The sequence below is a fragment of the Sminthopsis crassicaudata genome, chromosome 4 (genome assembly GCF_048593235.1).
Source record: "Sminthopsis crassicaudata isolate SCR6 chromosome 4, ASM4859323v1, whole genome shotgun sequence".
Lineage (NCBI taxonomy): Eukaryota > Metazoa > Chordata > Mammalia > Dasyuromorphia > Dasyuridae > Sminthopsis > Sminthopsis crassicaudata.
The window spans coordinates 166,615,492-166,642,863 of record NC_133620.1 but is presented as its reverse complement, the minus strand read 5'-3'; the positions used below and the strand labels follow the sequence as shown (position 1 = coordinate 166,642,863).

At 31.9% G+C, this 27,372-nt stretch overlaps 1 protein-coding gene across 1 annotated transcript in view; it reads left to right on the top strand.

The window, feature by feature from the left end:
- The window catches only part of ENPP3 (ectonucleotide pyrophosphatase/phosphodiesterase 3), a 118,542-nt gene that overhangs the window by 60,254 nt on the left and 30,916 nt on the right, over window positions 1-27,372 (top strand). Inside the window, exons 13-19 of the mRNA XM_074309819.1 lie at window positions 4,128-4,256; window positions 4,844-4,875; window positions 8,470-8,597; window positions 16,322-16,388; window positions 19,750-19,837; window positions 21,924-22,102; window positions 23,653-23,701. Of these exons, the coding sequence (XP_074165920.1) occupies window positions 4,128-4,256; window positions 4,844-4,875; window positions 8,470-8,597; window positions 16,322-16,388; window positions 19,750-19,837; window positions 21,924-22,102; window positions 23,653-23,701 (672 nt within the window). The remainder of the gene's footprint in view (window positions 1-4,127; window positions 4,257-4,843; window positions 4,876-8,469; window positions 8,598-16,321; window positions 16,389-19,749; window positions 19,838-21,923; window positions 22,103-23,652; window positions 23,702-27,372) is intronic.

Here is a 27,372-nt window from a genome sequence, read left to right as displayed (position 1 = left end):
GTTAATAGTTTGGTTTGCCCCTCTTATTTTGCTTCTGTCTCTCCATTTACCATCTTGTTGGGGTTCTGAGAGGTTAGAAAACTTGCCTAGGATCACATGAGTAGTAATTGTCAATGTGTTAGAGGCAAGAGAGACAATGTTGTACAGTGGAAAGGATTCTGACTTTGGAGTCAGTGGACAAGAGTTCAAATACTGGTACTAATCCTCCTACTTATATGATCTTGTTGTACTACTTGGTTGTTTCAATTATGTCTGACTCTGTGATCTCAGTGAGTTTTCTTGGCAAAGATGTTGGAGTAGTTTGCCATTCCATTTCCCACCTTATTATACAAATGAAGAACTGAGGCAAACAGGGTGAGTGGTTGAGGCTGGATTAAAACTCTTGAAGATTCTAAGTCCAGTGCTCTACCCATTGTACCACCTAGCTGCTCCTGTACAACCTTTGGCAAGTCATTTAGCCTTTTTAAGATCTTGGTTTTCTCAAATTTGAGTTAAAGTGTTTGGACTATATGACTTGTTCAGCTCTTCCTGCTTTATAATAAGGCCATATCAATTTATTATTTATTTATTTTGTTACAATTACTATTTATATTAATGAAAAATCTGCCAGTCTTTTCAACACATCTTAGTGCCTTTTCTTCTAGTTCTTCCTTTATTTTTATAAATGAAGAAATTGTGATCCAGAAAAATGAAGTGACTTGCCCAGTGTCACACAGGATTTAAACTCACCTCCTCTGATTCTCAGTTCCGGGTTCTTTTTACCTAATGTCTTTGCTTCAGCACAGCATTTAGGATAGTATCTGTTCAATTCTGATAAGATATATATTTCTATTAAAAATGGATCTTTCCTTCACACACATAATCATATTTTGCCATGTCAAAATTATTTTGACTTTATAACAAAAGTTATTTTGCTTTAATGTATGTAAGGGACTTAGCTGTGGCTACAATATCTTTCTCATTTATGAGGTATAATGATATTAATCTGAGAGGAGGTTTAGTGCTAATTGATGTTAACCTTTGTATTAGATACAGAACTGTATTTGCCTCTTTTTACTGTTCCTCACTCAGAATACATTAGCATTCATTTAGTGAAATGTGTAGAACTTTTTTTCATGCTGTAAGGTTACAGGTCACAAAACTAAAGAAGAATCTGGCATCGTCATTTAAAAATATCTCATGGTAAGCCTTTTATTCTTAAAATTATGTATAGATAATGAAACGGTTTTATATTACAGATCAGGATAGAGAAAAGCATTCTTAAAATGAAGATTAAAGTTTTAGGTTTACCTCTAGTGAGTTTTCTCTTTCCATGAATTATTCAAATTATTTCTTTATTTTGCCTGAGTAAGCTATAACCTGTTCATCCTGTTTTTTTTTCTGTCATAAAATATCTAATACTCTTTCTTCATTCTTTTCTCCTGTTCCCTAATTCTTGTGACATATATGTTTTCTCTTCCCGAGAACTAAGGGTGTTTATTACAGGTTGTTGATAAAACATCTTGGCTGAACTTATTAATTCAATGATTTCAGAAAAACCTCAATATTCCATTCTATTCCATTAGACACACATTTGTTGATGTTATCTTCTGCAATCATTTCTATATCTTTTTTAAACCATTCTGATTACAAATATGCCTAAACCTGTGCTTGTATATGTGCTTCCCATTAAGAGATTATATTTATGTGTGTATATATATATGTATATATGGCTGTTAGTACTGATAGTTCTTTTTCCAACATTTGGGAAATAAATAATTTGGATACTTTGTTGGATAGTGAGTCTACCTGATATTTGTTTTGTAAATTTATTCTAGATCAAATCGATAATTTCTCCCATGTTTCTCTAATATGTCTCTAATATGACCTTTCATAATTAGGTTATATAACCTAACTATATATAAATAAATAAATATATATTTGGAGCTTACATAAGTTGTGAGGTATTGGTCTAAATTTAATTTCTTCTATGCTACTGTCCAATTTTCCCAGAGTTTTTATAAAATGGTGAGGCTTTATCTCAGTGGCTGGGATCTTTATATTTATCAGGCATTTGACTATTAAGTTCATATTAGGTATATATGTTAGATATATATATTGTATACCTAATTAGTTCCATTTATCAATCTCTTATTTTTTCATCTGCACTATATTTTTTAAGAATTGCTATTTTCTAGTATAATTGTGATCTGATACTGCTAGCCCTCCCTTCATTTCTACTTGTTTCTTGATTCCCTTTGAGATTTTTTTTTCTTTTTTTTTTTGCTGAGGCAATTGGGGTACAGTGACTTGCCCAGGGTCACACAGCTAGGAAGTGTTAAGTGTCTGAGGACAGATTGAATTCACATCCTCCTGACTTCAGGGCTGGTGCTCTATCCATTACACCAATTGGCTGCTCTCCCCCGTTTGAGATTCTTAATATTTTTTCCTCCATGTAAATTTTATATACAAATAAATATTTGTATAACATACTTCTATAAAATAATCTATTGGCATGATATTGAATAAGTAAATTAATTTAAGTAGTATCATTTTTATATTGATTTATCCTACTTATAAGCCATTATTATTTCTTCAACTATTTAGGTTTACCTTTATTTCCATAAAGTGTTTTATAAGAGTTATTTATATTGTTCTTGAGTATATCTTGATTGGTAGACACCAAAGTTCCTTTAAATGGCATTTCTCTTTTCTTGCTGATTTTTTATTGGTATTATATATAAATGCTGATGACTTATATGGATTTATGCTATATTCCACAATTTTGTTGCTTATTTTTTCAATTCATTTTTCAATTTTAAATTTTCTAGGGTTTTTAAAATATACTATTATATCATCTGCAAAAAAAAATATATATATTTCCTGGATTTCTTTTTTGTCTTACTGCTACATCCAGAATTTCTAGTATTAAGTGAAATATATGTTTCTAATAAATAAATGACATCCTGGTTTTACTGGAAAGGATTCTAGTTATCCCCATGGTATACAGTGTTAGCTCTTAGCTTTAGATATATACTATTTGTCATCTTAAAAGAAAGGATTTCATTGGAAAGATTCTAGTCATCCCCATTACATAAAATGCTAGTTCTTAGCTTTATATGTATACTGTATGTATACACACACACACACACACACACACACACACACACACACACATATTCTTAAAAATAAATGTCCACTTTGAATACAAATAGGTATCTTGTCAAATTGAGCACTTACTGTTTGTAAGATACTGTCCTTGATTCTTGGGATAAAAGAACAAAAACAAAAACAAAATGGTCCCTGTTCACAGGAAACTTACACACACACACACACACACACACACACACACATACACACACACACACACACACACTCATTCACTCTTTCCTCTTTTTTCCCATTGGAAAAAGATGAAAGTTTTTCAAAGTTGTTTGTCTTTATAATGTTCCTATTCTATAAATTGTTCAGGTTTTGCTCATTTCATTCTGTATCTGTTCTTTCTCTGAAAACATGCTTTTCATCAATCCTTATAGTGTAATAGTATGCTATTATTTTATCTGCCATAATTTATTCCGCAAATTCTCAAGTGATGGATGATGCTTAATTTTCCAGTTTTTTTTCCACTAGACAAAGAGTTGCTATAGATATTTTTGTATATATGAATCCTTTTCATTTTTCTTTGATTTCTCTGGAATATAGAAGAATATTTATGTTTAGGCAGAGTGCAATTTGGTAGAGGATAGATGTTGGGGCAATTTTTTTGTCATGTTAGAAGGATTATTCCAGATAGGAGTGGAATTCCTCCAGGCACTCAGAAGTGGAAGGGAACAAGGCCTAGTTTTATGGAAAGGGCTAGGGTTATTGAGATAAGAGGCTCATTGATCAGAGAGTTGAAAGAGTGTTCATTGGTTAGTTGTTCATGCATTGTAGCCTCTGTCAAAAGGTATATATACTTTAGTGACTTTTGGGGGTACTATTCTAAAATATGTTACAGAATGAGTAAACCACTTCACAAAAGAACTTATATTTCCCTGTGGAAAATTACACATATATGGATAAGTAAATGTAACATATATACAAAAAATTATAGACATGCTTAATACTGTTGAAATTAATAAGGACTTGCCTTATGTATTTTTTTTTAGGAATGGAACAGACATACTGTAATAAACTGGAATATATGATAGATTACTTTCCAGAAATAAACTTTTATATGTATGAAGGGCCTGCTCCGCGCATTCGAGCTCGCAATGTCCCGAAGGACTATTTTACTTGTAAGTATGGACCAGTTTTTGTAAGTGACCATGACAGTTAGGAAGCACGGAAAATCAGAATCAAATTTTTTGAGGGTAACAGATCATGTGTCTCTTCTTCTACACATTTCAGGAGAATGTTAATTTCTTGAAGGCAGCAACTGTTTTGTTTTTGACTTTTTCTACCCCTGTATTTAGCAAGGTTCACAACACAGAGTAGAAATCCATTCTTTTATTCTACCCTATCTTTTGATTCTGCTAAAAATAAAACTAAAGTAGGTGCTTATTAAATTGAAAGCAATGGAAATTTGAAGGACGGTTAAAGTCAAATAAGAATGTCCTATTTTTATGAACTTTGAAAGGAAGACATTCCATAACATCTCATGTTAGACTCAGCTGTTAAATAAAAATGTACCATACTCTATGCCTAGATGTTTAAGAATTTTTAAAATTTTGAATTAATTTTTACCAACACATAATTTCATCAATGAATATATGACTGAATTTCCTATGCAAATATTTCTTAATTTTGATAATTAAAAATTATTTTTGATAATTGATAATAAATTTGATAATAATAATGTGTTTTTTTTCTTCCTTTGAAACAGTCGATTCTCCAGGAATTGTTAGAAACCTCAGTGTAAGTATTAATTATTTTCTTGGGTTCATCTTTTTTTTTAAATTGATAATTAGAGCCTGAATTGATGGCAACTTACTCTTACACATCTTCCTAGGTCATAACCTCTCATCATTTCCTTCATTCTCCTTATTAATACTTTTCTGCACACATTTGAGACTTTCAGTGTGGTAACTTTCATCTCAGAGAATATTTCATTTCTGTACTAGGAAAATAGGAAGAAAAAGTTTTATGCAAAGGTGATATCTTTGCCACTATTGGTGACTTCCTATTTGACTACTGAGGTCTCCAACTTAGACTCTTCATGAAAGAATCTCATATATTACTCCTCAATCATCTTTACTTCTTAAATTCTTCAAAGTAAAAAAAAAGAATGGCTTCTTTAAATCAATGAAAAAGATACCAGAGATTCTTGCAGTCCCCTACACAATTCAGAAAAATCATTTCATCCCCTCTGAATATTATCTGTTGACTGTACTTGATTAACATACTTTGATTTGAAATTGCATGAAATTCAATGAAAAAGCATTATAGAAAAAGTATTTCAAAAATAGCTTTAAATTTTTACTGCCAATTTAATATAGGAGTGGCCTTTGTGGAAGAATTTATTGAAGCCTGGAAATATTCACTTTCTTTACAAATAATCTAAAATTCTTAGTAGATGTAAAATATGAAATACTGATAAGTAATTATGTTCTCTACTGATAAAATGTATATTATGAACATGTTCTTTGTGAGTTCTTAAAGCATTTTTTCTTTGTTTAGTTTATATCAGATTTAGAAATATAATAGTTTTATTTCACCTTCTAATATCTATTTTCTCTACCCCAAATTCTTTTTAGCTTTTTCTTTTTCTTTCTTTCTTTTTTTTTTTTTTTTAGTTTACTTTAGGCTTTAATCCTTTTATATTATATTTGGCATGGGTGAGGGTTGTTAATAGAAAGAGAAGCTGGTCAAATCCTTCTATTCTTAGACGGAGGTTCTTTAAAGTGTGCTGCAGTAACTGGCAAGGTCTATCTAAATGCTATAGTCAAGGTTTAGGGCTGCCTTCAGAAATTCTAGAAAAATGTGGGATTCTCCTCCACCCCAACTTAGCATACAGAATTCAAACACTAACTAAACTGAGCAGTTAAATGATATTTGGAATTAAGAAGACCTGAGTTCAAATTCAGTCTCAGATATTTTCTAGATGTGTGACTGGGCATATCAATCACTAAACCTGTTTGTTTCAGTTTGCTCAACTACAAAATGGGAATAATAATAACCCCTACCTTCCAGGGTTGTTGTAAGGATCAAATGAGATAATAATTGTAAAGTGCTTAGTACAGTGTCTAGCACATACTAAACACTAAAAACATTACTTATTATTATTACTGGTTGTAATAATAATAGAAGTAGTTTGGGCAACTGGGTGACTGCAGTTAGAATGTCATATCTGAAGTCAGACAGATCTGAATTCAAATCTGGCTTCAGACACTTTAGCTGTGTGTTCCTGGGCAAGTTACTTTACCTTGTTTAACTCAGTTTTTTTCGTCTGTAAAGTGAGCTGGAGAACAAATTGGCAAACAACTGCCAAGAAAACTCCAAATGGGATCATGATGAAAAAACAATAACAAGAAAAAATAGTAATAGTAGTAGTAGTTGTAGTTAGCAGCAGCAGCAATAGAAAATAGGTTGCATAGTGGGTAGACTCTGGTTCTACTCTGTTCAACTCTGGTTTTTAATACTTGCTAAGTTGTGTGACCCTGAACAAATTATTTCACTATAATTTGCCTGTTTCTTCATTTGTAAAACATGGATAATAGGAACAATCTTCCTAGGTTGTTGTGAGAATAAAATAAGATAATATTTGTAAAGCACTTTGCAAATCTTAAAGTGTTATATAAATATTAATTATTATAATTAAAATAGATATTCATTGCTAGAGAAGATCTATAGGACTCAACTCCATGATAAATCGAATAGGGTCTAAGTGAAAGATTATAGTAGAACTGGGTTTTTCTGATCAACCCTGACTAAACACAATTTTGACTTTAGCCACATGGCTTCTTGGAACAACTCTGGCCTGTGCCCATAGAAATTTTAGTTTTCCTAGTTCCTGAAACTTTTGGTCTATCCTTGGACTATCTCAGTGGGCCTAAGAGGATAAAAAGACCACTATAAAACAGAAGCACACTTCTCTCTGTCTTTTCTTTTTAGATTTTTATAGTGATTGGGAAACTGCTTTTTGAATATACAAGTCTATGTTTTTATATATTTTTACACACATATACAATTTTTCTTAATAAAAAGGTTGGATTGAACTAAAGAATGAGAGATTCAATTAAAAATGAATGTAAACTAACATTTAATAGAAACAAATTTGGTGTATTCTTTTTGTCCTTATGTGAATTATTAAATGTTTGTACTTAATATTTGATAAAATAGGTTGGCAGGTACAAAAACTTTTTCCTAACATCTTAGAAAAACCAAAAATAATCTGTCAAAATGTTAATATATTTAATAATAATAGCTCTTCTAATTCTATATTTTATATCTAGAAATTTATTTTCTCAAACATTCACTAAAAAGAAAATTACATTTTACCACACATTAGATGTCTACTAAGAGATTATATACATAGACATATAATACATAAATACATAAATTAGTAAATAAGTTTCTTGAGGGATCCTTTTTAGTATCTCTTAGCACATGAAATAATGGATAAGATACTAGTCTTGGAATGTAGAAAATTTAAGTTCAATTATTGTCTTAGATACTATCTAGCAATTTGATTAGGAAATCATTTGCTAAAATGATTAGTCTATTTTTATATCTCTAAAATGAAAATAATAGAAAATAATAGCAGCTATCTTACTAGCTTGTTGTGAGGATCAAATAATATAATATATGTAAAGGCAGTTTATAAATTTTATTTGTTTTGTTTTGTCTTTGGATTCCAAGAGCCTTTCATAGGACCTATCATATAGTAGGATCTTAGTAAAGTACATGTAGAATTGCTAAATGACTCATATTATTTTGTATGGTCTTCACAATAGATCTATAATGTACAATCTGAGAATGGTTTGTCTCCTTATATTTTGTTACATGAGACTAAATTATTTTTATTCAAAGAAATATAGAAATTTATTTGCATAGAACAAGAAATGTCTGTGTACTATGAGTTTCAGGAGGAAATAATGTTTCTATAAATACGTATTTATCATGAACTAAACAAAAAATTACAAATGAAGACATTTCATTGATGCTCTTTTTCTGTCAAGGGCATTTCCCTTCATTTTCACTAACACTGTCCTTTGCCCTAAACAAAAATATAATGAAAACTTCCTCTTGCTCCTATGTAAAAAGTTAAGTATGAACAAGTAAAATAAATCCATATATTAGTTATATTCAGAATATCTGTCTCTTTCTGCCCCTCTAGTAATCATCTCTCTGCTAAGCAATGAGTCATATAGTTCACCAAAAGTGTTCTAGAATCCTGATTTTTCAATGCATTGATCAGAGTTCTTAGGCCTTTTTTCAGTTGTTTTCATTCACATTTTTGTATTCATTCTACAAATTGTTTTCATGAGGAAATCTTTACTTGTTTTTCAGTGTCAAAAAGCAGACCAGCATTTTAAGCCCTACCTGACTCCTGACTTGCCCAAACGATTACATTATGCTAAAAATGTTAGAATCGACAAAGTTCACCTTCTTGTAGATCAACAGTGGCTAGCTGTAAGGTTTGTATGGTCATTTACCTATTTCCTAAAAAATCAATATTTCATGCTTCTTGTCAATTACCCAAATTTTCATCTTACTATCGTGCTTATATAATTTGAGAGGGGGTAGCTACAATGAGTATTTTTGACATTTTATAAAACATTATATTAAAAATATGTTCTGCACTTTCATATTGCTGTTGAATCATAGGTTTAGATCAAGTAGAGACTTTGAAGATTATTTAATATTACTCCCATGTTTTATAAATGAGGAACATTGAAATTAAGTGACTTGTCTAAGGTCATGTAATGGTCTATAAGACCTATGTCATAGATGATTTAGAGAGCTGGCCTTCTAATCCAGGTCCTCTGACTATATTTATGTCCTTCTTATTTTATTATAACCAAATTTGTTATTTATAGGATATAGATGAAGGCATCCTGGAAGATATTAAAATATATATGTATAAGTGAGTATAAAGATCAAATCCACAGTTGCCCCATCAGACAGAAAAACATTAATCTTAGCTATGCTGTAGAATAATTTTTAAGTTCAGCCCTATATGACAACTGAAAATCAAATTAGATTTTTTTTCAAGATTTTTATGAAGAAAAAAAAGAGATAGAGAACATTGATGGTTATAGGGGAAATTATTGCTTTGAACCTTCATTTATTCTCCATCAGATATTAGAGGCAGTATTATATAATAGAGCCAACTTTAGAAGCAGGAAGGACCTCTTGACATCCAGACTGTGTGACTCTGGGAAAGTTGTTGAATCTTTTAGTGTTGCATTGGTCAGGGAGTTCTCTGTACCAAGGAGATCACAGGTTCATTCATAATTTCAGGAGTGTTTATTTCTAAAGCATAATATCTGGCACATAGTTGGGAGTTAATAAATGCTTGCTGACTTGATTTGTTGACTTCTAAAGAGGGTTGTTGGGATTCATTTTCACATTGTTGAAAATGAGCTTGAGAATATAATAATAATAATAACAATTCTTTCCATATCTTATATATAAGATATATACATATATCTTTATGCCTTTATATATCATATTATTTAATTGTCATAACAACCTAGTGAGATAGTAGCTATTATCATCTATTATCATCATTTTAGAGATACAGAAACAGACTAGTAGGCTAAAATAATTTCCTAATCACAATGCTAGATAAACTTTTAAGGTAGTATTTCTTCATTCTAAGTCTAGTATCCTATTTCCACATGCTAACTATTCTTGACTAAGTCTAAAAAAGAATAAAGAAAAAAAACAACAAAAGGAATAAAACATGAAAGAGAAAAAATAATGGACACCAGAGGTCTGATTTTTGTTAAAGAGCCATAGAAATTAGGAAAGTCTTGGTTTCTACAACACATCCTGAAACATTTTCCTATTAGTAGGCAGATAGGACTCAATCACTGGTCAAAAAACTCTGGTCTTAAGATACATTGGGGTGAAAAACTTGAACTATCCCTCAAATGACCACGAGGTGGAGGTGTTCCCTCAACTTCAGGAAAAGTTTATCAGGTGGTTTTATAAACTGACAGAAGTAGATGAAAGGAGTGAAAAGTAGTGAAGAGGTGGGGTGGGCAGAGAAATGATAAGATTTTACCTCTGATTTATAGTAATCATTTCTACTGTGGGAATGTAAAAGTCCTAATCAACAGAATCATGTCTTGATCTAATGACAATCAATAGTGTGAGTAAAACACACTAGGTCCCAAAACATTGGCTTTAACAAAACAAAATAATTATTCCAACAATTAATAAAAAACACATCCTAATATAGAGGAAAAAATGAGAGTAAATTGAATACTTTACTGTGTATTTGTAGATGTTCACTGAAGTTAATGTGAGTGACTAGGACATGAGAATATAGTAAGCATTTGATATAAGAATAGGAAAGAAACATAATATTTGTGAATATGAGAACTGGAATTGGATCCTAAGAATAACAGGCTTTAAAAAAAAAAAAATATTTTGGGTTTCAATGATCTCATGATAAAGAATCATCTACACACAGAGAGAAGACTGTTGGAACTGAGTGTGGATCATAACATAACATTTTCACTCTTTTTGTTGTTCATTTGCATTTTATTTTCTTATTTTCCTTTTTGATCTTTCTTGTGCATCAAGAGAATTGTACAAATATGTTTACATATTGGATTACTTGCCACCTAGGGGAGAGGGTGGGGGGAAGGAGGGGAAAATTTAGAATAAAAGGCTATGCAAGGATCAGTGTTGAAAAATTATCCATGCATATTTTGAAAATAAAAAGCTTTAATAAGAAAAAACCTATTTTGGGAATAAAGAAAATAGAGCTTAAAAGGCAGGTTTGCTGAGGGAATATGTATTGATATATATTTTTTCTCTCATATGCATGTATGTATGTGTATGTGTGTGTATATGTACATATATATATATATATCAAGGAAAGTGTTTCAAATTAAGTAATATAGAACAATAATGGTTAAAAAGGAATGGTCACTAATAAATGAAAAATAAATAAATGAAAAAAAAAGATAAATGAAAAAACAAGAAGACACTTGAATATTCTTCTAAAGTGCATATCACTGGACTTGAATGAACTTTATCTCAGTGTATTGAAAAAACTGGCAGATGTGATTGTGGCCATAACAAGTTGTATAGCAGAAGATAAACCAAAAAAAAAAAAAAAAGAGAGAGATTGAAAGCTGGAAAGCTAATTAAGAGGTTGTTGCATTACTCCTTCACATAGGATTGTGATCTTTCTAGAAAGAGAAACATTGGGAGAAGGAGATGTTTAGCATGAAGGAAAATGAGTTTTATTTTAGGCACACTGATAAGGCTTTGAGGAGTGAGTAGTGCTAAAGAGATTAAGATGAGTATAGGTTGATTCTTTCTAGAAATTTGTCAAGAAAAGATAGAGGATAAATACATAGAATGATAACTTGAAGAACAATAGTTAAGAGAAAGGTTTTCCTTTTTTTTTTTTTTTTTTTTTTTTTTTTTTAAAAGCCAGTTCAAACTAGCTCAAAACTGATTGTTAAATTTTTAGTGTAAGCATTTGCAATTCAGAAATTGGCAAATGCTACACGTTGGGGCTTGATTTGTTGTTTTGTTGATCGAGAAGAGAAAATGATAGGTAAAATGTTAATAAAGAAAATTAAACTTAAAGTGTGCTTTGTTTGTATTTTTTTTCCTTAAAGAGGTAGTTGTTAAACATTTACCAGTATACCCTTTTTAGGAATGTAGTAGAAGAGTTGATCTTGGCTAGGAGAAAGATCATCTCTTCCTCAGTGACTAGAACTAAGATGTGTAATGCTGGAGAAACAGAGCCGAGGCAGGACTGAGTCAGGATAATTAGGGAAACTGAGTCAGGACAATAAAAGAGAACTGTGGCATAACAGAAGAAGAGAAAGGGTATTAACAGAGAGAGGTTTTGAGATATAAATATGGGAGAGAAGAGAGAACTCTAGGATGGCCTAGATTTTATCAATTAAAAAAAAAAAACTGATGCCAACTGAAAGAGATATTAAAATGATGTTGTAAGCTTGAGCAAAGAAGAGTAAGTTTGGAGCAGCAACCTGGGAACAAAATAGGGTCAAGTGAGGAAGGAAAAAAAGGGTTGCTATGCACTGATGATGTCCCAGTTGAAATCAGATTACATGAATTTATTATGAATTCACTTCACATTTGTGCCACTGAACAGCATGATTGTACAGCTTCCTTCAGTGGTTTTCAATAGCACAAGAGGAATAGGAACAAAAAATGATTGGATAATGGAGAAAGATTTGGATTTATGATTTTCAGGACTCCATTCAATAGCAACAGGCTTAGGATCCTTAGTAGAAGTCACTCTGTAGTTGAATAGGTCAATGATAGAGTCAAAAAGAGAGAAAAGTAAGAGCTAGGCTGAAGTATGTATCAGGGGTTCTCAAACTACAGCCCGTGGGTCAGATGCAGCCCACCGAGGATGAGGACGTTTATGCCGCCCGCAGGGTTATGGCAAATGGGCTGAGGGGCAGAGACAGTGTGAGCTTATGTTTTTACTATAATCCGGCCCTCCAACAGTCTGAGGGACAGTGAACTGGCCCCCTATTTTAAAAGTTTGAGGCCCACTGTAACTAGAAGAACAGTGAAGAATGAAGAGAATGGAGGTTTCATTGAGGACAAAAATAGCTTTAGAAAAGTTGAAGAATAAGGAAACATGAAAGGATAAGGAAACTGTGATCAGAAAGTCAGATTTCAGGGTTTAGCATCATGCATATGCAGAACTTGCATTAATGGTATGATCAAAAGTACAGTCAGTTCTGGAACTGACTTTCTATTTTCAGTAAAATCAATCTTTGACTTCACCGTGTTGTATGAAGGGAGGACAGAGTAGTAACTGAACTTCTGCAAATGTTAATGGTGGCCCAAAGGATTAAAGGATAAAGGAAAGGCTTCTTTGGTCTTTGGCTTGGATGCCTTCAATCTACTTTAAGGTTTTCAACTTATTGATTGTTTTTTTATGTACTATATGTACATATATGCATATATATGTATTATAGTACATAGTCCTATTCCCTTTAGGTTCCTGTCAAAACTAAGTTCTAAAAAATAAGGAAAAACTTCCTAACCATTAGACAAAAATTTTCCACAAAAGTGGAAAATGGACTGTCACTAGAAGTGAGGAATCTACCATATTTGGAAGTTTTCAATCTGAGGTTGATTGATCACTTAAATGCTGTAGAGGGAATCCCTGTTCTTATACAGACTGGATTAGATAACCTGTGAGGTGGCATATGACTCTAAGAGTTTTTGATTCTGTAATCATTTTTATCTTTTCCTATGGAAATTTCTATTTTTTGTTTTGATTGTTGATATCCACACTTCTCTTTATTTTTGTTTTTATTTTCTTTTGTTTTTTCTTAATAGTATTTTATTTTTCCAAATACATGTAACAATAGTTACATTCATTCTTACAAGATTTTGTGTTCTGAATTTTTTCTCTCTCCTTCCCTTGTCTTCCTCCTCCCCAAAGCAGCAAGCAATCCACTATCCTCTGGAGATTTCAATGGCTCTAGGAACATAGGAATCATAATAGCTAAAGATAAAAAGGAGTATAATCTCTTTCTGAAAACCGATGGAGAAAGGAGTAAACTTCTGTTTGTTTGGATCATTACAAACTGAAACTCAAGTAAAAACAAATGGTACACTTTTGATATGAGGAATGAGAGGGGAACAAGGATAAAAACTCTACTTGTGGGTCATTCCTGCCTTCCTCTTGTAGCTTCCTTTTTTTTCCTTCTCCTTTTCTATTTCAGTACGAAATGGCAGGGAGATGGATTTCTGGTTAGGATTGTGGTAATATCAGAATAGGGAAAGGGGGAGGAGTCATTCTAGATTTTTTTTTTTTTTTCTTAATTCTCTAACCCTTGAGTGAGAATATCGCTTTTTTGAAAGGAGTTATTTGATAACATTTAATTTCGTTTTCTGATTTCTTCCGAGCTTGTAGTTTATTTTTTAAAATAGTTTTATTTTACCTAGTTATACATAAAACAATTTTTTACATTTGTTTTTAGAACTTTGAGTTCCAGATTCTTTCCCTTCCTCCCCACCCCCATCACAATTAGAAAGGTACATGTGAAGTTATGTAAAACATTTCTATAAAAGTCATGTTGTGATAGAAAACAGAGACTCTCCCACTCCTCCAAAAAAGGACTTTCAAAAAAAAAATAAAATAAAAAAGAAAAAGTATACATCAATCTGTATTCAGACACAATCAGTTCTTTTTCTGGATACGGATAGCATTTTTTATGTCCTTCAGAGTAGTACTGAAGCTTTGTATTGCTAAGAATAATCATTCATAGCTGCTCATCCCACAACTTTGCTCTTTTTTTGTACACAGTATATTTCACTTTGCTTGAGTTCATGGAGGACTTTCCAGGTTTTTCTGAAAGCATCCTGCTCATCATTTCTTATACAATATAATATTCCATCAAAATCACATACCATAATTTATTTTTCCATTCTTTAATTGATGGGCATTCCCTCAATTTCCAGTTTTTTTGTCCTGAGAAAAGAACTGCTATAAATGCTTTTTACTTATAGGTCTTTTTTCTTTTTTTAAAATCTCTTTTGGGATTCATGCCTAGTAGTAATATTGTTAGGTCTAAGGATATATTTTATAGTCCTTTTGTTATATTATATCCTATATAAGACTATATATAGGATATAGTCTATATAGACTATATATAGTCCTATTAGTCCTTCACATCCTTTGATCACATTTATCAATTGGGCAATAGCTTTTATTTATTTTTAATGAATTTTCTTAGTTCCTTATACATTTGAGAAATGAAACCTTCATCAGAGAAGCTTGTTTCAAATTTTTTTTTAAACAATTACTATTGTTAATGGTATTTCTCCTCATTTATTCTCTCTCTCCTTTCACCTTGCCCATCCTCAAAAGTATTTTGCTACTTTCCACCCCTTCTTCTATCACCCTCCCCATCTTCCAGTATCTCTTTCCCCTCATATTTTCCTGCAGGGTAAGACAGATTTCGATTCCCATATTGTGTGTGTATGTTATTTCCTCTTTGAGCCAGTTCTGATGAAAGTAAGATTCACAAATTCCCTTTTCTCTTTCCCTCTTCTTACCTCTTAGGATCTCAGGCAATGCTGTGAGATTATACTATACAAACTGCCAATTTGCAAAATATCAGTAGAGATGAAATTTCCATAAGAAATGGCATCTATATAGAAATCAGAGGGTCAGGCAGCTTACCTCCCCCCCTTCTTCCCTCCCCCATCTCTACATGGAATTCCCTATAATTGTAAAAGCTTTCTCTTATCTCTTTTATGGCAGATAATTCATACCATTCCACCTCTCCCTTTCCCATTTTCCTAGTACATTCCTCTCTCATCTCTTAATTTTATTTTTTTTAAGATATGATCCCTTCATAATCAACTCACACCTATGCCCTCTGTCTATATATTTTCCATCTAACTTCCATAATAATTAAAAAGTTCTTATGAGTTATAAGTATCTTCCCTTCATGTAGGAATGTAAATAAATAAATAAACCTTAAGTCCCTTATGGAATCCCTTTCTTGATTATCTCCTTATGCTTCCCCTTAATACTATATTTGAAAATTAAAATTTATATTCAGTTCTGTTCTTTTCATCATAATGCTTGTAAATCCTCTATTTCATTGAATTTTCACTTTTCCCCTTGAAGGATTATACTCAGTTTTGCTGGGTAAGTGATTCTTGGTTGCAACCCTAGCTCCATTGCTCTCTGGAATATCATATCCTAAGACCTCCAATCCTGTAATATAAAAGTTGATAAATCTTGTGTTACCTTGATTATGTTTTTATTACATTTTATTATATTTGAATTGTTTCTTGCTGGATGCTTGCAATATTTTCTCCTTGACTGAAGATTTTTGGAATTTGGCTAGTCTACCTGTACAGAAAGTGCAATATTACTGGAATTTAAAAAACAAACAAACAAATTATATTTTAATTTTATAAATTCTTTATTTTTTTGTTCTTTCTTACCTATCTTTCTCAAACATCTTCCTTACCTATAATTATTCACAGATTCTTTCAAAAGTTTTTTCTATGACAATTTATCTATGTAGGAAAAAATGAGTTTATTTTGTTTTTGGTATACATATACTACACAATAATAAAATCTTATTTATATTTGTAAACATCTAATATTCTCATTAATATTAAAATACTAGATCTTATTTTTATTATTATTTTTCAGGTATAAAAGTTATAAAGGTTGTGGAGGTGGTACCCATGGTTATAACAATGAATTTAAAAGTATGGAGGTAAGGTTTCTAATTTTATATTATTATTTTTTTTCTCCTTTTTCTGAGGCTGGAGTTAAGTGACTTGCCCAGGGTCACACAGCTAGGAAGTGTTAAGTGTGTGAGATAATTTTATATTTTTTTTTATTATTTTGGATCTACTAGATTTTACAAAGAATTCCATGTAGAGATGGGGGAGGCGAGAAGGGGGGGGAAATAGGCTTCCTGACCCTCTGATTTCATCTATATAGGTGCTATTTCTTATGGAAATTTCATCTCTACTGACATTTTGCAAATTGGCAGTTTGTATAATATAATCTCATAGCATTGCATGGGATCTTGAGAGGTAAAGCTACTTGCTTGTGACCATAAAGCCAAGAATGTGTCAGAGATAGCTTAGATTTCCCAGATATCAAGGCCTACTCTCTCTCTATTCTGCTGGACTGCCTTTTTAAATCTCATTTAATCTCAAGAATATACATATTTGCCTAAATAGAAAAGTTCCTAGATGGAATGATGGCATCATATTAGCTTAGTCTCTTTATTGTGAAGAAAAGTATATACTTTTTCAGTATCTCAACAGACCTATGATTTTATCATCGTAGGATGTAGATAGCACCTTCCTCCACCCATATATTCATTAGTATATGGTTTTTATAAGTTGTGTAGCCAAAAAATTCCCCATCTGATGGTCATCTTTCTATTGATGAACCAACCTCTCTAACCTTAGTCTAGTCCTTGGATGATAAACGAATAATCATCACTAGATTATAATCATAGTATCATAGATGCATAGTTAGAAAGTACCTCAGAAGTCATCAGGTCAACTCCTGATTTCACAGATTAGGAAAATGAGGCCTGTGGAGGTTAAGTAACCTTTCCAAAGTCACAAAGGTAACATGTGGCAAAGTCTTTCTAGCTCAAGAAAGCTAATTGGAGCATGCTTCTCTGATTTAAACTTCAGTGACTCAGGTACCACTCTTTAACATGAAAAGGTTTGTGTAATAAAACTTTGGTAAAGGCTGAAAGAAATATCTTTTAAAAAAGAATATATATATTGACATCAAGTAATGTGAACATAAACAGTTGTTACTTTGCAAAATGATCTATTTGATTCAATCAAATAATAAACTTCTTAAAAGTTTTTGATGTGTTCTCATTCCATGTGAAGCATTAGGGATATACCTTTCTGCCACCATATGCCGCTATGCCACATTGTGGATTTTTTATTGATTTCATTATCCACTCTATCCTTCAGAATCTTTTGATATTAATTGCTTTATATTTTCTTCACAATTATGGGATAGACTTATGTTATACAGTTAATTGTTTTAAACCAAGTATAAGATTTTACCTTTATCTTCATTAATCTTATTAGATCTGATTCATCTATCCAGATGGTTGAAATTTTTATTGATCCTGATTTAATAGTCCAATCTATTAGCTATCTCTTCCAAGCTTCAATCATTTGTAAATTTTCTAAACATGGGAATCTATACTTTTATTTGAGTCATTAATAAAGGTGTTGAAAAAAATAGTCAAGTACAAAAACCTGTGACACTTCATTAATGAGTTCTCTCTAGTTTGATAATGATTATCATAACTATTAATTGTTTGATAAGTAGCTTGAAAGCTACTAGTTATTTGACTAGTCGTCTGGATAATTAGCTTAACCTCTTTTAAGTCTTGGGTATCCTCATCTGTAAAATGAACATAGTAAGAGCTAATAAACAATCCATCTCATAAGGTTGTTGGAAGATCAAAAGAGATGACATATGTAAAGCTTTGCAAATCTTAAAGAATTATGCAAATGTTATTTTTTACTGTTATTATTATTATCAGTCTGACTTTTATTGTACAATTAGTTCACACTATAGTGTGGATTAGTCTTTATCATTTTTTCTACCTAGATATTTTCAAAAGATTCCACTTCAATTTTCTCCTTAAATCCAGGTTCATGTGCCAAAAAAATGGCCTAGAAAATCTAAGAAACTATATTGAATAGTTTATTGAAATATACCATGACTTTGGTATATTGAAACATACCATGAACCATATGCTCCAATGAAAATACCATGTCTCTAGCAGTCTTTGACCAATAGTCTAGTAATCTTATCAAAAAAGAGGAAAGAGGTTAGTTACTGTAGCAAGTCTTGTTCTTAATGAATCGTATTCTCTCCCACTGATTACCATTTCCTCTCTTCATTTACAAATCATTCCTTTACAAATGCTTGATAGAATTTTAACAATGAAGTTGAACTCCCTAGTGGACTCCCTAGGTCTGAAAAAGTCATATTCTACCTCATTTTCAAAATCAGTATCTTGTTTTCTATGATTTTTAAAAGATCATTTCTTGTAGTTCCTATTTTTGTACCTTTGAAAACTTCATTCAAGTCTGATTACATGAATTTATTTTTGGCCAATAAATGATCTTGTACTCTCTTCATTATCTTGAGTTTCAGTTTGCTAGTAATCACTTTTGTTTTATTATGTCTTGCTTCTGAGTCATACTGGCTGTATTACTTAGGACAAGTCACCTGATCTCTTGATACTCTAGGGAATCCCTAAAACAATATATTTCAGAGAAGGTGCTGACCTGCATTGTTAGAGGGAGTTTTCTTATCTGGAACATCCTCATGCCAATTAAGTCACAAATCCAATTCTTACCTGTATTCTTTACAATTTGAAGATTATTTTCCTTCGATAGAGGAAGTAAGCAAAATTAGATTTTGCCTTCACTTTCTTTCTTGCCCCCTTATAATCCCATTGATTCCAAGTCTACTCCTATAACTGTCGTCACTGTACTTAGCCTCTCCTACAGAGGTGTAAAAAAAGTTTTCCATCTTTGTTCTTGGCAGTAATGATGAGCCTCACTTAGTTAATTTTTGTACATATATAATTTGCTTTTGTATTCTTCCTCAGTTATTCAGGGTCTGCTTCTGCTGGGAGCTGTGGCTATAGCTATATGTGGTTATAGGCAATATTTTTTTTTTATTATTATTGCTTATTGATCTCAAGATCAGTGGAACAAGAAGAAGTAAATATTCTAGATACAAAAGGGATCTCTGAAAGTTATAAAGCATAAAAGTTAGGTGGTCAAACTTATGCTTTAGGAAGCTTATGTATAATTTGAATGGATGCAGATCTGCAAGCTAATGTGCTTTTGGAAAATTTCAAGGTATTAGAAAGTAGGATTTTTTCATTCAAGAAAATCCTTATACAAGATTTTAGAGGCAAATGTGAAGGCAAGCAATGAAGAAAATAGCAAAGAATTTACCATCTCTTTTTATACTTCAATGATGATGTCTCATTATGTACTTCAATTTTCATGTTTTATCTTCGATTACAAATCTTTACTTATAGATTTTTACTGATATTCTAGGCTATCTTTTTGGCACATGGACCTGGATTTAAGGAGAAGGTTGAAGTTGAACCTTTTGAAAATATTGAGATCTACAACCTACTGTGTGGTAAGTATACATTCCTAGAAAGAAATAGACATGCCTAGTTCAAGGAAGTTTTATTTTAGGATCTCAGTTACTATTTTAAATGTGACCCATAAAGTTTTCTCTGACACAAGAAAAGTCACCATGAACATTTGTTTATGTGTTTTCACTAATATATAACGAGAAAACCAGTTTTCTCAAACTCAGAACCTAAATATCAACATTATAAGAGAAATTTATTTTTTAAAAATACTCTTTGTCAGTGAAAACAGTCATATAAGAAAATACTCATGATGACCTTTCCTCTGTGAGAGAAAATTTCATTGGATAATACTTTCTATTATATGATTGATAATAAGAAAATACTAATTATAAAGACAATCAAAAATTCATAGAATGTTTTATAAAAAATAAAAGTATTTAGTTTGAAGCACTAAACCTTAAATCAATCAATCAAAAACATTTATTGAGTACTTAATGTGTCAGGTACTGTGCTAAAGTGCTGAGGTTACAAAAAGAAGTAACGGATAGTCCCTAATCTTGAGGAGCTTACAATATAAAGGAACAGATAACACTCAAACAAATATATACAAAGGAAACCAAATAAGGATAAATAGAAAATAATTAACAGAACAAAAAGTACTAAAATCAAGAGGGGTTGGGAAAAGTTTCCTGTAGAAGATAGGATTTTAGATAGGACTTAAAAGAAACCAAGGAGGTCAATAAGTCAAAGTTGAGGCAGGACAGTATTCTAGATTTGGAGAATAGCTAAGAGAAAATATCCAAAGCTAAAAGATGGAATGTATTATTTATTTAGTAGCCAGGAGGCAAATGTCATTGTGTTGAATAGTATATGTTGGTGAGTAAGGTGTAAGAAATCTAAAAAGATGGGAGAGGTCTAGATTAGGAAAGGCTTTAAATACATTTTTATTGCAGTCCTGTAGTCTTAAGGGTCCCGTTGCTCTCTGGTAGTTGAGTATGGCCAAGGCTAAATTGAAGGCAAAAGTGGTGACACACCAGGCAGATGTCACATAGCACAAAAGTAAGATCCAGGCTAGGTAAATTGAAGCACAGAACTTAACATCACGACTGAGGAAGTCCATGGAGCACTGTTGCAACCCAAAAGTTGCTGCTGGCTATAGAAGATAAGGCCAAAGATGCTATTGGACTGATTCAGGTTGCTTTCAGGGTCCCAAAAGGTCTCTACTAGCTAACTGACTGACCACTTTAACTGTGTTTCCAGTTCTCTCAGCCCTTAAATACCCTATTACAATTACATCATTATAGCATACTAAGTATGTGTGAAGTAGAGAACCATTCCATTCCCATGCTAAGTACCAAGTATATGTAAACTAGGGAACCATTATCTCATCAATCACACTGAATTAACACCCTATTGTAAGTATCCTTCTTTCAAGTATACTTCTCCAGAATTGTTATATATCTTGAATGTTTTACATAGTTGTTATTTAGGATCAGGTCTATCAAATTCATATTTGCTTATGTTTATATGTATGTACTTATAAACTGTCTGAAAGAAGATTCTCAAGTGAGTTTTAAGAATTATGAGTGAAAGATAAGATAAAATAACATTCATTACAAAAGTACTCAGGAATTATTTTTGGGTTAAATATTTATATGAAGAAATGTTACACATAAAAGATATTAAGTTATCTTAAGGAAACTCTGGCTATTTTCAGAACCGTATATAGCAAATTCTCTTATTTTCCCAGTTGTGCAATTTCAATTACTCCAGCTATTTGAATAAACAAATTTTAGCTCTGAGATAAATAAACTGATTCCATCTTTGCTGCAAGTATACATCTTAATTGAGAAAGTTATAAGTCTGCTTGATTTTACTTCTACAACTTTCAATGACCAATCAGATTCTTTGACAACAGGTGATGGAAACATCTGGACAGGTGAGGATGGGATCTGAACAGTGAATATTTATAGTACAACAATATTTGTGAAAGGATAGTCCAGTGTTTCTCTAAATTTGGAAATTGTTACCATCAGTTTTTAAAAGTCCTTTAAATATAAATAAATAAATAATAGTTTTAGTCATATCTATCTATCTATATAATAATCACATATTTTTTTAAAACAGATCTTTTACACATTCAACCAGCACCAAACAATGGAACTCATGGAAGTCTAAACCATCTTTTGAAGCAACCTTTCCATAATCCATCACACCCCAAAGAAGTGTCGACTTTGTATTCTTGCCCCTTTGTTAATGCAAAGCCCGCAGATAATTTACATTGTACATGTCCTTCATTAGATCAGGTAAGCTATATCAATAATAACTACAGATTACTTACACTTTAAAATTTATAAAACCTTTTTCTCAAAACAAGCCTATGAAGTAGGTGATACAAGTAGAGATGAGGAAATTTCGGTTCAGAATAGTTGAGTAATTTGCTTAGAATTATATAACATTTAAGTTCCTGAACCAGAACACAAGACCATATTTTCCGATGCAGTATTCTTTTCATCTTACTGCAATGTGGGTAGAGATCTTTAATGAAGGTCATTTAACCCATGATCTTATTTTGGGTAGGCTATTCCACCTTGTGCTTAAAGGATAGATTTGCAGACCTATTCTCTTTAAGTCAACTTGACCAGAACATAATACTCCTCATTTTAAAATCAAAATTCTATTCTTCTGTGTTTTTATATTTTTGCTTTTTTTTTTTTCAAAGTTTTCTTGAGTATCAAAGGAAGTATGTGACAGGATAGGAAGTTTGATGTAGTCGGTAAAAGGCTGGACCTGGAATTAAGAAAACCAGACTCTGACACCTATTGGTTTTGTTACCTGAAGCAAGTCATTTAGGTTTGCCAGTACTCTAGGAATAAATTGTGGAGACAGTGCTGGTTCACCATGATAGAGGAAGTCTCTATACTGATGAAAAACAGATTCAGTAAAAAAAAGAATAAAAATAGCTATAGATTTGATTCCACAAAGTTTAAGAAAATTAATTTTCATATTTTGTCCAATTAAAAGTAGTAAAAACATTTTTAGTACAAATGAAATTATCTTGTATTTGAATCTTCAAGTACTGTCCAAAAATTATATTTTATTTAATTGAATATCTACATTTTCCTTTATTCCTATTATCTTAGGACCAAGGAACAAATCATGAATACTGTAACACATCTTTCTTTTCACTGATGTCCTATATGGGGGACTGTTTTTCAAAGCACATCAATCATTCTGGATGTTATTTGAAGATGGCCCATAGTCATAGCAAACAAACTTTTAAGTAGTAGTCGTGACAAAATTGTCAGATATAAAAAGGAAGATTACACTGGGATAAGCAAAAGCTTTGTTTGTAAACAGATTAATTTATAGAGTAACTAGAAATAGACTTATCCTCCTTTTTACCCAAGAAAATCTCTTATTTCATAAACTGCAACCTTTCCCAGTAAGATCAGGAGTGAAACAAGGTTGCCCACTATCACCATTACTATTCAATATAGTACTAGAAATGCTAGCCTCGGCAATAAGAGCCGAGAAAGAGATTCAAGGAATTAGAGTAGGAAATGAGGAAATCAAACTATCACTCTTTGCAGATGACATGATGGTATACTTAGAGAACCCCAAAGACTCTGCTAAAAAGCTATTAGAAATAATTCAAAATTTCAGCAAAGTGGCAGGATACAAAATAAATCCACATAAATCCTCAGCATTTTTATATATCACTAACAAAATGCAACAGCAAGAGATACAAAGAGAAATTCCATTCCAAACAAATGTTGAGAGTATAAAGTATTTGGGAATCCATCTACCAAAGAAAATCTCTTATTTCATTGTCATTTATTTCATTATTTTACAGAATGCTGAAGTAGAAAAGAATCAAAATCTAAATCTCACAACAGCAGAAGGTAGGCCAATAGAAAACAGAAAAGGCTAATTTAATAACCACAAAATATAAATGGTTTTTATGTTTCTATTGTTTGGATTTTATCTGAGCTGTAATATCAATAGTTGCCTGGTTAATTGATCAAAATTTGTCACTCTCTCTCTCACCTTTCAAGCTCATTTTTGAACTTTGTGCTTACTGATCTTTTCACTATTATAGCAGTCACTTTTCTAATTCACTCTGATGAAATAGTCCATTGTATATAATTAGCAAGTGTGGTGTCCAAGGGTAGTATTGGAAAGATAATGGAAAAAGATTGGTTCCTTGGAGTAAGGGAATGTAGGTGTCTTTTCCTAGAAGCAGGTGCCTGGTGTCTCTCACATGGATTCCTTCTTGATATGTATATATTTGTTTGTATAGGGATATGTATAAACATACACATATATACCATACCCTACATATATTTTTATGTACACACATATATACACACAAACTTTCATCATCTCTTGCTTGAGTGCTCTATATCTTTATTACTAGGAATTGGAGGTTTAACTTCCACTGAGATTTTTGTTTAAGGTAATTAACATGCTTGCTTTCTTTGTTTTTATGAAAGTCTGATTTGTAAAATTTAAAAATGGCATGATAAACTGTGACTACTTGAACACAAAATAGGAAAACAGATTTTAAAAGTATTTAAACCTAATTTAGTAAATGATAATCTAATTTAGTAAATAATAGTTTACTATGTACCAGGTAAGCTCTGAGGACATAAATACAAGCAAGAAAGAATTTACATTCAAATGGGGGAAGAAAGTACATAAAGGAGAGTTGGAAGAGGGGATTAGGAGGTACACAAGTAGGCAGTGTGGTATGGAGATAGCATGGTCTTATTTGGGAACCTTGATTCTAGGAAACAGACAAAAGCTTGCTTATCAAATCTGGCATATAGGGACAATGCACAAGACTCTACAGGGAGAAGATGAGGAATGATGACCAGAGTTCAGATAGCATTGTCTGGAGATAGCATGGAAGTGGTGTGAAGGTCTAGTGTATTTTCTGTTTAGACCTAGTGAATTTTTTTGTTCCATAATTTTATTGAAAACTCCATTCTCATTGGACTATATTGTTGTTGAGTCATTTTAGTTGTGTCTAACTCTTCCAGACTCCTTTTGGCATTATTTTTGGCAAAGGTCTTGGAATAGTTTGCCATTTCTTTCTCCAGTTCATTTTACAGATGAGGAAATTGAGGCAAACAGGAAACTTGAGACTGGATTTGAACTCAGAGAGATGAGTCTTCCTGGATCCAGGCTTGGCCCTCTATCTACTAGCTGCCTCTTTATATCTAAATCTAAATTTATACCTCTATCTATCTATCTATCTATCTATCTATCTATCTATCTATCTATCTATCTCTGTCTATGTAGCTCTGATACATCTTTGTCATATGATCTTGAACAAGTCACTTAGCTTTTCATTGCTTTGGGTATCTAAGACTGTAAATTCTGGAATATTTCCAAAAGTGAGAGAGGTGGAAGAAATTTTCTCACTGGGAGTTACCTGTACTTACATATATACTTATGTGTATATATATGTATATAGGTTATGAAATTATTAAAAAGAATCTCAGTTCAATGAAAAAGTTATTTCAGAGGTAATTCTAATTCATGCTAATTCTATGATCATTTTACTATGAGTTCATTTTATATGAAGTTCAGTTAATGGAAGCATACTTGTAATTGTATTTATATTACCCAGTGATATAATTGTACTTGAAATTATCTTTCCAATAAGTCTTCCTATGCCTTTTTAAGAGAAAAATCAAATCAATTCAATAAGCATTATTAAAGACTTACTATGGTACTATGTTAACTGCTGGGATTAAAAAATATAAACAAGAAGAAAGACAATTCTATTTTCAAGGAACTTATGTTTTAATGGAGGACATAAAATAATACAGATAGTGTGTGTATGTGTGTATGTATGTATGTATACACATACACAACATATATATCTCCTGATATAAATAAACACATAAATGAGCTAAAGTTGGGAAAGATATTTGGAAAGGGCTATGGTGGAGAAAGTCCCAGAGTGAACGTATTTAGCCCAGATACTTTCCTTAAAATGGAGATTCTGGGAAGGACAGATCAATCAAAAGAAGAGACCTTAAGAAATAGAGTAAACTCACTTCCAGTTGATCAATGATGGACAGAAATAACTATACCCAGAGAAGGAACACTGGGAAGCGAATGTAAATTGTTAGCACTACTGTCTATCTACCCAGGTTACTTATACCTTCGGAAGCGAATAATTAATGTGCAACAAGAAAATGGTATTTACACACATATATTGTATCTAGGTTATATTGTAACACATGTAAAATGTATGGGATTACCTGCCATCAGGGGGAGGGAGTGGAGGGAGGGAGGGAATAATTTGGAAAAATGAATAAAAAAAAAAAAAAAAAAGAAATAGAGTAAACTGTAACTTATTTAACATGTATTGGTCGACCTGCCATCTGGGGGAGACAGGGAGAAGGAGGGGAAAAATTAGAACAAAAGGTTTGGCAATTGTCAATGTATATCTGGTAAATAAAAATTATTCTAAAAAAATAGAGTAAACTTCCAAGGTGAAAAGGCTGCTGGGGAAGAATAAAGAAAAAGGTCTATAATTCTGAAGACCTAATTCAAATAAGTGAAATAGAAAAATTTGGTACTGTCTTTTTAAAAAAAAAAAAATTCAATTTCAGTTTGGCTAATTATTGGCTCTTATGCTGGGTTGTCAAAGACTGTATTAATGAAGTGTCAACTTGGACACATCTACCCAAGGTGAAACAACATTGCATATGAGCCTGGACATATATTACCTAGAACCCAGGAATAGCCTAGCTAACTGCACAAAGGCTCATCACCTTTTTGGCCATAGCTACTCATGAAGCTATCTTGTGGTCTATTTTAGTGGAGGGAGTACTCACATCAGTGAAATCAGAGCTCTTTTGAGGTAAGTTATTAGATAATAATTTTTTTCTTGAAATCAAGAGTTCTCACTTTTTTGGAGCTCTCACTCATTTGCTTCTCAGAAGCCAAAAGAAAACAAATATAATCCTTTCTCCACCTGATAGCCCTTTTTCAAAGTCTTCTCTTCTCTGGCATAAACATGTAAGTTCCTTTACCTGATACACATGTGAAATGCATTAAAGGATCTTCACCAACACAACTCCCAAATTATCACTGATCCTTCTAAATTGTAGGTCTTAGAATGAAGCACAATATTCCAGATAAAATATCATGATAGCAGAGCACTTGGATCTGGCATAAAAATCTAATTGTATGACATAATTAATTGCCAGCAATCACTGAAATCCCTTAGACTTCTTTCCTATCTGTGAAACTGATTATCATGTAAATTTCATTTACCTTTTTCCAATACACTGACTACTTTGTCTTCAGTTATTTTGAGTTTTGTTAATTTTTTCTCTAATTACTTACAATTCTGAATGCTGCTTTCTGCTTGCTAAAATATTCCCTAGGGAATAACCACATGATACTTACTTAGATACCAATTATACTTTCCTCAATAGTACACTAGACCTCTATTTTGCCAAACTAGACCAAATATCCAAATATCTATAATCTGGAAGGGAACTTAAAAACCATAGAATTTAGAGCTATATGGGACTTTAGAGATCTTTAA